Source organism: Monodelphis domestica, chromosome 4, assembly GCF_027887165.1.
Source record: "Monodelphis domestica isolate mMonDom1 chromosome 4, mMonDom1.pri, whole genome shotgun sequence".
Lineage (NCBI taxonomy): Eukaryota > Metazoa > Chordata > Mammalia > Didelphimorphia > Didelphidae > Monodelphis > Monodelphis domestica.
In genome coordinates, this window is record NC_077230.1 from 174,739,243 (window position 1) to 174,751,239 (window position 11,997).

The 11,997-nt window shown below is 37.9% G+C and overlaps 1 protein-coding gene across 1 annotated transcript; it reads right to left on the reverse strand.

The window, feature by feature from the left end:
• Positions 1 to 3,662: 3,662 nt before the first annotated feature.
• On the reverse strand, positions 3,663 to 10,795 carry LOC130454087 (non-histone chromosomal protein HMG-17-like). The gene has a single exon (XM_056797220.1). It carries the CDS (start codon positions 7,019 to 7,021, stop codon positions 6,779 to 6,781), a length of 243 nt encoding a protein of 80 aa, XP_056653198.1. The 5' UTR covers positions 7,022 to 10,795; the 3' UTR covers positions 3,663 to 6,778.
• Between the last annotated feature and the right edge of the window lie 1,202 nt (positions 10,796 to 11,997).

An 11,997-nucleotide genomic window follows, 5' to 3' on the forward strand; every position in this document is an offset into this window, starting at 1 on the left:
GTAGAACAAGTCTAAACCCTCTTTCACATGGTAAACATTTAGATACTTGAAGACAGCTATCATGGCCTCTTCCCCACCTTCACCTGAACCCCTTCATTCTAGGCTAAACATCTCCCATTCTTTCAGCTGATTCTGTTTTTGGGGGGGAGTGATTTTGTAAATTATAAGCATGATGGAAAAACCAAACTTTCAACATACAAAGTAAAACAAAAAGGGGGAAATTATATGTGAAACTGGATTTCCATGCAATTTTTTTTTCCTACTACATAAGTTTTTGGGAGAAGATCTAATTCTTTCACATGGTCTTATCAACACTGGTGGACGTGGTAGTGTCACAGTGGATACAGTGCTGGGCCTAGAGTCAGGAAGACTGGAGTTCAAATCTGGTCTCAGATACTTACTACCTGTGTGACCCTGGCAAAGTCACTTAACCCTGTTTGCTTCAGTTTCCTCGTTTGTAAATGAGCTGAAGAAGGAAATGGCAAACCACTCTAGTATCTTTATCAAGAAAACCCAATGAGTATTCCATTACAGGGGTCATGAGGAATTGGACATGAATAAAACTAAATAACAAAAATGAACAATACTGCCCTAATTAGCTGTGTCCCCTCTTATCTTTCCTTCTGCTCCTATTATTTTAGTAATTCATCGATGCTCTTATTTTTATTTTAGTATTATCACTTTTTCTTTTAACTTCCAATTAATTGATTCCTCCTCACCTAAAAAAGGAAAGATGAAAAGCCCTAATTTCCATTGTCGTACAAAACAAAACCTCATGTTGACTGTCTCTGAAAACTGATGTCTCATTTTGCTCCTCTCATCCACCACCTCTCTGCCAAGAGATTATCTTTTAATGATGTGGTCTCTCAAAGTATCTAAAGCACTGGAATTACTGTCCCCTATACATTCTCTAGGCTAATGTCCTTTCTAATGGTGGCACCCAGAACTAAAAATAATCCTCTAAATGTAATCTAGAAAAAGTAGAGGACAGTAGGACTATTACGTCCCATGCTCTGGACACTGCCTTTCAGTGCAGCCTAAGTTCATCTGAACTTTTGTGGCCAAGTCAAAATAAGATGCCCAAAGTGACTCATATTGAGTTTATAGTTTACTAAAATCCTCAGGTTATTTTCATTCTTTTGTGTCAACTACAAACTAATGGCAAAAAAAAACAACCCAATAACAAATCTTATAGTTATTCATCTCTACTAAGATTATAAAAAACTGGGTTAAATGACTTGCCTAAGGTCACATAGCTAGGAAGTATCTGAGGCCACATTTGAACCCAGGACTTTCTGACTACTCTTATGCTCTGAGCCAACTGACTGTCCCTAAAAATCATCTTAAGGGAGAAATATTATAACCTCAATATCCTTGAACACAATACTAAGGGATTTGGGGGAAAATTATTATTTTATAAAAATCTTAGGTACCTCTTCTGAAATCTCATTTTCTAGTGATTTATTTCCGAAATTTCACATCGAAAACAGACATTTCAGTAGTTATGTCACATTAACACAGGCAGAGGGGAACGCTTGACATAGCATTGCTAGTTTACTATTAAATAAATGTTCTGGGCAAAGGTGGAAAAGAATCACAAAAGCTTCTTCTCCTTGATTTGTGACTAAAACCAAAGAGATGCACATTACACTGAGAGAGGCCCAGAGGTCTTTAAATCCTGGATTCCTTACCTTTTTATGATACGATTGTAAACTAGGTTATTGCTTTTCTAATGAGGGAGGTTGACAGCTGTTAAAGGTAATGTTGAGAATACTACAACCATTTGGATTATCTCAATTGCTTTTAGATCTCTTTAAGAAGGAATATATTCAGTGTTCACAATACTTTTATCCAGCCATTGTAGAAGAAGTAGAATTTATTTATTTAGGTTTTATAGTTTTATCTTTATTTTATTTTAATAACAAATTTACACATAAGTTTTCCAGAGTTATATGATTCATGTTGTTTCCCTCCTTTCTTCCCTCTCAGCTCCTGGAGTTGACAAGCAATTCAATGTGTGTTGTGCATGTGAAGAGGTAGAGTTTTTTTAAAAAGTAGAGGGGATGAGCAGGTAGGTGGCACAGTGAATAGAGAACCAAGCCTGGAGTCACAAGGACCTGATTTCAAATCCAGCCTCAGACACTTACTAGCTGTGTGAGTCTGAGCAAGTCATTTATCTCCATTTGCCTCAGTTTCCTTATATGTAAAATGAGCTGGAGAAGAAAACAGTAAGCCTCTCCAATTTCTTTGCCAAGAAAATCCAAGATGGAGTCACAAAGAGTCAGACTTGACTGAAATGAATGGATGACAATAAGGAGAATGGAGAGATCCCTGGACCTGGAATCAGGTGCATAAGTTCAAATCTTTTCTCTTCTATTTCCTACTTGTATGACTTTGGGAAAATCATTTAACCTCTATAGGGCTCAGTTTCCTCATTTATAACAAGATGATCACTCTGTTACTATGGGATGGAGTTGCCTAAGAGTGTTTTGTCAGTTTAAAGAGGCATGAAATAAGCAAGAGAAAAAACATAAACTCTGACAAAGGAGAACGTGGTGACGGATTCCTATGGCTTGCTATGTATTTGTCACAAGCTACGAATGAATAAAAAGTGAACTGGAACATAAACAATTCAAAAAAATAAGTGTTGAGACCAAAATGTCTTAGTGTCACCTTGAGGCATCTGGCAAACAGCAAGTGAGGCTGGCGGTTGCATACTTAATCGCAAATGTGAAAAATTCCTGAATCTCAGCTTCAGCTATCACTCAAAGAGGCGATTTAAAAGAGCTAGTTGAGAGATTGCCTAGTAGCTGTCACAAATGTAGAAACATTAACTCTGCTGCTTAGATGACAGTAAATATCCACGCTTTCATCCGAGCAGGAGCTCTGCCCTTTGCTTCAAGAAACAGCTGAGAGAAAACCTTTGATATAGGTTGAGAGTAAAGTGTTTGAAGTTCTAAATAGTCCTCCTGTACTTAAACACAAACAGTGTCTTAGATCTTCTAACAGTTACAGTTAGGTGGAAGAGAAACATGAGAATGCAATATGTGCCAAAGGAGCTAAGCAAGAAAGATAAAGAACAGACTCTGCCCACTCTTCTCCACTTTCTCCCAAGTCCAAAGAAAGGAGGTGTGGAGGGGCCAACAACGTGTCTTTGTACTACAATTATCAGCACCTGGGAGGGCACCAGGATTTCTTCCCTAGGCACAGCTGGGTTAAATGTGTTTGCCATACCACCTGGATTGAAAGGTTAGGGGATGACGGGAAAAGCCAGTCATCCTTCATTTTATAGGCCATGGAGCATATTATACGAGTTAGTTCAACAACTAGAAAAAAAAAATAGATGAAAATTAGATCAGGATTAAAAAAAATTCCCCTAAATCTTCAAGACCATGAAATGATATAATACAGATGATTATAAGTTCCTTCGGGCCAGAAACTGCCTTTTCTGCAGGACCTTGGGCACTGCACTGCAAATAGTAAATGCTTCATAAATATTTGAGTGAATGAATGGACATTATTATTCAAAGTAAACAGTGCCCACCTAGTTAAAGTTATCCTTTAAAAAAATGAAGGCCACACCCCACAAAAAGCCCCAAATAGAGAGCAGACCTAAGTGTAAACGGTCACCTCATAGAGGTATTTTTTCAGATCTATTGTGAAAGGGAGCATTTTTAACCAAAGGATAAAGGGGATCTTTCCATATAAAACAGACCATTTAAATCAAAAGGATTAAAAAAGATTATGCATAAAAAATGATAACAGCTTGACCAAGAAGAGAAGTTGACCAATTGGGAGAAAAAATGTATATGAGAAATGTCTGCTAAAAGCATGGTACTCAAAATATAGAGGGAATGGAAACCCAAATGTCAAAGTAAGAACTATTCCCCCAGTACCTAAAGAGGCGGCATTGTGCAGTGGAGGGATCTCTAGAATTAGAAGTTGGGGAGACCCAGGTTAAATCCTGCCTCAGACATTTAATGGTTCTGTGACCCAGGATGAGTTATTTACCTCTCTAAGCCTCAGGTTTCTCATCTGACAAATGAGAACTGAATGGTCTTTAAGTCCTTTCTAGACCAAATCTATATGATCCTAGAAAGGGGATAAGCAGTTTTTTAAGAGAAATGAAAAAGATCAAAACCATATATCATTAATAACAAAAGAAACAATTTAGAGATTTGACCTCATATGTAATATAAGGTAGGAATAGGGAATTGATCCAACCATTCTGAAAAATTAATTTGGAATCATGTAAGTAAAGTCACTCTATTGTTCATATCCATTGACTCTACCCAAGGAAGTAAAAGAGGGAAAGAAAGGTTATAGAAATAGAAATATGCAAAAAAATAGTTATAATAGCCCTTTTTGGAGTGGCAAAATAAAAATAAAATGGTAGCTCACTGATAGAGAAATGGCCCAAAATATTATGGTAAATCCATGTAATATAATATCATGCACTATAAAAATTTTTTTAAATAAGAAATTCAAAGATACATAAGAAAATTTGTGTGAACAGATGCAAAGTCAAGTAAATAGAACCAGGAGAACAATACCAATAATGACTTTGAATGAAAATAACAGTAAAGAGCAGCTGAACCCAAATTATAATAACTGAGCTGAGTGCCAGAAAGCAAATTAAAAAAAAAAAACAATATGAGCAGAACATACACACTTCCCCTCCTTTTAGTAACAAGAGACTGCATATTCTGTCAGATGTTATCTTTTTCTCATTCAATTTTTTTCATTACAAGGGAATTGAAGATGGTGGAGGGGTACATAAGAGAAGTTTGAGTATGATGGTTCTTTCAATATTGGGGAAATTACTGATGTAAAAAAATGTCAATTAAACTTTCCAAAATTAATTTAGGTAGCATATGCAAAATAATTCATTAACTTTAAAAACATCAAGGGAAAAAGATAAAGCTTCAGCCTTTCTTTTCTTAGTATTTTATTTTAGTTAAAATTTCCAATTCTGTTCAAAGTTTATGTGTACTTTTGAAATTAACCATCTTTCCAACCAATGAGGAAAATTTAAAATTACAAAAAAATCAAAATTGTGTTTCTATACCACTTTGTTGCCAATGCTGATGTATGATGTATGTGCATTTTGAAGTTAAGAAATTATTGAACAAAACAAACAAGTATCGTCTCAAAAATCATTCTCATGATCTTTGCAGTTATGAAGGTATCTTTAATTTGCATTGGCACCATTGACTTCAAAGGATGCCAGACACATGACATTTTCCCTCAAAACTTCCTGCTCCCTTCTTTTGACTTCAGTACTCATGACAAGGATGCTACAAATCACCTAGTCACGAATAAATGAAAGCTATCATATCTTTTGATTCCACAACTACAGTGTCTCTCAAATCTGTCTCCTCTTTTCTATTCTGATACAGTACAGATACTCATTACTTACTTGGACTATTGCCATCATTCCTAACAAGTCATTTTTCTTCTTTCCTTCATCAGATATATCTTTATGATTTTTGCCAGACATAGATCTGGTTATACCATTCCTTTTTGCCCAAAGCACTGGGTGGGTCCCCATGACCTACCAAATAAAGACTGAACTTACTTGATTGTTATTTAAAACCTATCAGGATGTGACACTACTCTACCCTATTCTACCATATTCTTCTCTTGGTTTTTACTCCAATCAAACTGGCCTATTCTTTATCTATAATAAATACGTTCCAATTTGCCACTTTTATGCCTTTGTTTTGTATTCTTTACACTTGGCATGCTTTATGCACCTCTTTTTTACCTATTCATTTCACATATCTATCCTTTTACAGAGTCCAGCCAAAAAGCCACTTTCTTGAGGAAGTGTTCAGACTTCACTTGGCAGTTTGTATTCCTCTTAAGCACTGGTGCATTATTTTATATTAGTTATTTCCTCATATGAAACTAAGTTTTTTGAAGGCAAGGACCACATCAGATCTAAATTTTATATCTCTCCAGAGCCTAACATAGTTCTCCATTAATTTTTCATTTTTTATGCTTCTCTGTTTATAGTGATTTAATCATGTGCCCAATATCTACAGCGCCCTGATGACATATAGATAAAAAATTATAGCTTCTGCCTTATATTCTACTGGGAAGAATAAGGAATAACAAGAGTGATGATGAATAAATAAAATATATAATAAATGTAACACATAAATAATAGTGGCTAATAATAGCTAATATTTTTATGATGCCTTAACATTTGCAAAGTGCTTTCCAGATGTTATCTCATTTGATTTGATGAATATGGGTAAATGTAATAGAAGGTAGGGTCATTTAGAGAACAAGGGTTAATGGGCTAGGACAGTGATGGCAAACCTTTTAGAGACAGAGTACCATACTCCATCCTACTCCCCCAGATGGAGAAGTCAACTCGATGCTTATGATAGATAGGGAAGAAGTACAAAATTTTAAAGATATCCAGTCCTATTCCTACTGGACAAGCTGTGGATTTCAAGGTTCATACCTATGCTTCTGGTGTGTATGAATCCCCTCTTGATATTCAAGAGAAGTCCTCTCAAAAACTAGAAGGGGAAGAAATCTCCACCTATTTTAACCAGCTTCTGAGACAATCTATCTGTAACATCTGCCCTATTCTCCAAAAATAACAATAAAGCTTACTGTGTTCTAACAATGTAGCTTAAAAAAAAGGTAAAACAAAATTCTTCATTTTAATAAAACTTAATCAAAAATAATATTTCAAACTGTAGAGTCACCAAAAGTACACAGTTCTCAGAAATTCACACAATTCACTCGGCATCTCCAGCACCTACAAGCTTTCTATGCCTGGTGTTTTGACATCTCCATTTTCTGCAGGGTTGCTCCCACCATTATTGTCAGCCTTCTTCCCTTTTGGTAAATTCTTTCCCTTCTTTGTGGGTGTCTTTTTGGATTTGGGTTCTGGCTTTGGTGGGGCAGATTTAGCAGATAACCATGCAGATCTCCTCTGCGGTTTGTCCTTAACCTTGGTTTTGTCTCCCCTAGCATCTCCTTCAGCCTTTCTCTTGGGCATAGTGGTGATGATGAAGGGGAGAAAGGAGGGAGTAGCACAGTCTGGGATACAGGTTGTAGCAGTGGCAGCAGCCCATCCTTGGGTCACTCCTGTCTCTTTTTCCACACACTAAGCCTATTTTAATCTATTCATATATTCAATCTTTTGAAGATAATGAATCCTTCATATACATTACTTATTCTATGTAATAGTACTTTAACTTGTCCTCAAGTTACTCATTTAACACTTCAAGATTACTCCTTTATTTGAGTACTCTGAAACTAGGGCATCAAGTCTGTGTTGAGCACTTCTCATGCATAACTTTATGGACTTAGGTCATATTCCATTGACAGACCCTGTAGTCCAATTCTATTATTCCTGGTCCATCTCCATACAGTTACCTCCCTTTTTATTTTAGGTGTGCTGCTTTGACTTTTCTATAGTTCTGCGTATAGGAAGAGACGCCATAGTCTTCTAGAAAAATGCATCCTTCCCACAAGCCTATGAAAACCAGTCCAGGTTATGATTCTACTCCTGATTTTGGTAGGAGGGGAATCTTTGCAGTGTAACTGCTAGGAGAATTTCAAGACAGACTGGACAGAGGAAGATTAGAGGAGGATGCCAGAAATGAGAGAAAGGGAAGTTGGGTCAGGAAGGTGTTCCGAAGAGGCATTTAACTTCTGCAACTGATAGGAAACATTCCCTCTTTTGTGTAGAAAGCCACAGCTACAAACATTGACTTCCTTATCTATCAAATGTGAGGTTGGACTCGAAGACCTTCCTTCTAAAAGACTACTTTGGGGTAACTAGGCTACAAAAGATAGGAAGACTCATCTTAATGAGTTCAGTCTGGCCTAAGACACTTTCTAGCCATGTGACCCTGGCCAAGTTCTTTTTTGTTAATTGAAAATTTGTATTTAATTAATTGAGAATATTTTTCCATGGTTACATGATTCATGTTCTCCCCCACCCCCTCCAGCCAACACACAATTCCACTGGGTTTTACATGTGTCATTGATCAAGACCTCTTTCCATATTATTGATATTTGCATTAGGGTGATCATTTAGAGTCTACATCCTCAATCATATCCCCAACAATCTATGTGATCGAGCAAATGTTTTTCTTCTGTGTTTCTATGCCTCTGGATGTGGATAGCGTTCTTTCTCATAAGTCTGGGCAAGTTCTTTAACCCTATTTGCCTCTGTTCATCATCTGTGAAATGAGCTGGAAAGGAAATATCAAATCATTCCTGTATCTTTGCCTAGAAAACCCCTAAAAGGGTTAGGAAGAGTTGAACACAACTCAAAACGACTGAACAAAAACTCCACAGAACCAGTGCTGAAATAGAGAATCCCAAGTAAAGAAAGAAATGGCATAAAGGCAAAGCTTAGAGTAGGAAAATAGCTTTATGGCTAAGGAAGTCTCTCTCACTGGCGTGAAGGGAACCTGCTGGGGTCTTACCTGTGTCCCTGGCCTGATGGCTTGATGTCACTTGAGTGGATATCACTAGAGTGAGCTCCAGCTTCAGCATAGGGCATGAGACTGTGGCCTACATATTTGATCTGGAGATGATTGAGATTGACCTGGAAGGGAGGGGGGGGGGGGGAGGTTAAAAAGGTTTGAGACTAGGAATGCTGCTCTCTCCATTATCTTGGACCTTGGGGAGAAGACAGTGGCTGAGATAGATAGCCATGTGGAGAAGCGCCACCGTGCTGAGAGTTAAGCCTTTTCTAAGGCTTAAATCTAAAATCTAAATCTAAAATCTCTCTACTGCTCTGCTCTCTATTTCAAGTAAATATTAATGAACTCTATAGAAGCTAAGGACCAGAGTTTTCATTTAGTTTTAACACACTGAATCAAAAGGGGAAAGCAAGAGCTGCTTCTCTGATTGTCCCAGTCAGAAGCCCAGGAAGGAGAAGAATCCTATAGAAATTTCTAGCTGGGAGACCACTAGAGAAGTACTTTCTTGATAGATTCAGAAGCTATTCTGGGGGGTGGGGAGGGTGGAAAGGTCACAGTTGGGGAGGACAGTGTTCAAGGCAAAACAGGGACAATGCCCTGAGGAATTTAACCCTTGAATCTCCTGAACTTCTGCCCTGGGGCCCAATTATCCAGATTGCTGTCTCACCTCATCTACTACTTCAGGCAGGTCTCAGACATACCACTCTACTCTCCAGTTATTTTCTCGAGTCTCACTGGCCATCCAACTGCCATTATCTTACCCTCTCTTCCATCACCACCCCACTTGTCATTTAAACATTATTGATGCTCAATAATAACATTTGTATACGGCCTTACGGTTTGATCTTCACAATTCTAACCACTGTATATACATTGTTCTTACTCAATCTATTCCTATTTAAGGTGTTAAATATTAATTCCAGTCTGAGGATCCTCCTCTTGAAGACAGATCCTAGAGACTATATGTTGGTATAATTATAAAGGGGATGGGGCAGTATGGGCATACAGCAATATAAATATATACTTTATCTTGTCAATGATCCAGCCTTTCTTCCAGGGTCTGGATGAGTAAATCGGTCAGGTTGAACAGTGATTTTGAATTTGTCAATGCTGGATTTTTATTTTTTGCCCTGCATCTGTTTCTTATGTAGTGTTCTACCTTTGAAAGATTGCAGTTTGACTCATAAATGAGGTTAGTAACTTAGAAATTCAATGTAGCTGTTTCCTCCCAGGCCCCAAAGGCAAGATGGCTACCCTCTGGTCTGGAGCTCTAAAAAATACAAATCTGACTGCTTTGCTCTTGATAACAACAGGTTTGATGAGTGAAAACAACAAGGACTGGGTGAGGATGGCGGGCTGAGGGGTCCTTAGGCTATTAACTCTAAGCTTTCCCACAAACTAGGAGACTTTCACAAGTCTCTCTTCTGTGTCTTGTATGCTATCTGACAACCCTTCCTGACTGCTGTTTCCCAAATTCCCTGTCTGTAGCTGCCTAATTTTAGCCCACCCAAAATAGTTCTTGGTAAGGTTGCAAAGATAGTTGGCTGGATCAGGGGTCTGGTGATCTGATCACCACAGACTCTAGACTCAGCCTGTTGAGGAAAAGTAGCAGTTCAGATTAGTCAAGCTGGGTGTTTCTCTTCCAAGTAGTCAAATAGAAGCCGCTCAGGTCAGGAAATGCTGGCAGGAATCTAGTGGATCTGACAGGATCCAGAAAGAGTACACAGGATACTCTGAAGCACCATCCGAGGAGTGGAAAGTCTAGGAGCTGAGAAATCTCCCAATCTCCCAAAAGTCTCCCCCTAGGGCAGGCAGTTTAAGCCCCCTCAGAAGCTTCTCTCAGAATTCCCAGAGTGCCTCATGAACATTCTGTCCCTTGCACTCCAGCACGATCCTGTATTTTTACTCTGCCACACATTGCATTTTTCCTTTTTCCTTCAGTCTTTCCTTTCACCTGTTAAAACATCTAAGAAATACATTGTCACTAGAAAGCATAGAAATAGGAAGAGAGTGAACCCCAAAAAGCAGAAGAGGCAAAAACCAAATTCTTCACTTCTTTAAGCTATGTCCAACTTTTTGTGATCCCATTTGGGATTTTCTTGGCAAAGAAATGGGAATGATTTTCCAGTTCCTGCCCCAGCTCATTTTACAGATGAGGAAAAAGAGGCAAACAGGGTTAAATGACTTGCCTGGAGTCACACAGTTAATAGTGTTTGAGGCCAGATTTGAAAGCCATGTTGAGACCAGACTGGACTGGTTGCTTGTTTACTGGTGGGAGAGAAGTGACTTCATTGGAAAAGTAGAATTAGGAGAAAGTATCCCCCTTCTTCCTGAGATCATATCTCTAAGAAGCATAGCTTAAATTTTTTCTAAGATGATAAGATGGACAAGGGGTTTAAATGTAAAGTCTTATCCCTAGGTTAAAAAATTATCAATTCTACAAGGTCATGATAGGAAAGGTGTGTCTAATAGAAGTCTGTTTGAAAAATGATTGAGGATTTTAGTGGCCTGAAAGTACAATGATATGACAAGAAAAAAGGCAGACACTGAGTCAAAGACTATAGAAGTAATGGTCCTACTGTATTCTTAGTGAAGACAAGGGAAGTACTATGCTCATTTGTGGTTGTCATATTTTAGAACCTATGTGGAAAGCTGGAAAACATAGAGAAAGGTAACTAGTATGGGGAAAGGGCTTGGAGTTATGCCATAAGGGGGTCCACAGAAGACTGTTTAGTTTGGAGAGGATGAATTTAGGGGAGCATGCTCTAAGTACGTAAATGACTGCCCTTAGAAGAATTGTTCTGATATTGTTCCCAGAAGATAAGTAGGAATAATGAAGTTGTAATAGGCAAATTTTAGGTTGGAAATAAGGAAAACCTTTCTTAATAGCTATCCCAAAGTTGAATGGGCTGCCTCAAGGGTTAGTGTTTTTTCTCAAGAAAGGTACTTAAGCAAAGGCTGAACTTCGATCATGTATGTTGCAGAGTAGATGCCAGATCAAAGAGTCCCTGAGTTTTCTTACAAGTTTAATTCTATGACTTTTCATATGCATAGGCCATTTTAATATCATTTGCCAGTTACTGAGATTTCACTGGGCACATATCTCCCTCAAATCACAGAATCAGAGTCCTCAGGGCCTTTTAATATAAACTGCACCTGAAATAAGAACCCTCTACATTGCCCCCAAGTGATCATCCAGAACCACTTGAAAAAATGAGGAACATAGCATTTTCAAGGCTTGTTGTGAGCAAAGTATTTCTAAGCTTTAAAATGTTACACAAATGTGGGCTGTCATGATCATCATTATGAATGACAGTAAGCAGCAAGTCTAGTGATCCAAAGACATTCAACATTCTTTAGAATCAATTCAGAGATGATATGGTTGGACAAGTCAAAGTACCTTGTCTGATCATGTCTATTCTTTAAAAAAAAATAGAAATATAGACAGGATTTGGACTTGTCAGGCACATCAGGCATTTCTTGTATGTATGGAAACAAAAACAAACCAACAAAAGAGTAACCTTAAAACATGGTG

Bases quoted from the DNA above. Each gene is read 5' to 3' on its own strand.
- LOC130454087 (XM_056797220.1), bottom strand. From the start codon at position 7,021: ATGCCCAAGAGAAAGGCTGAAGGAGATGCTAGGGGAGACAAAACCAAG.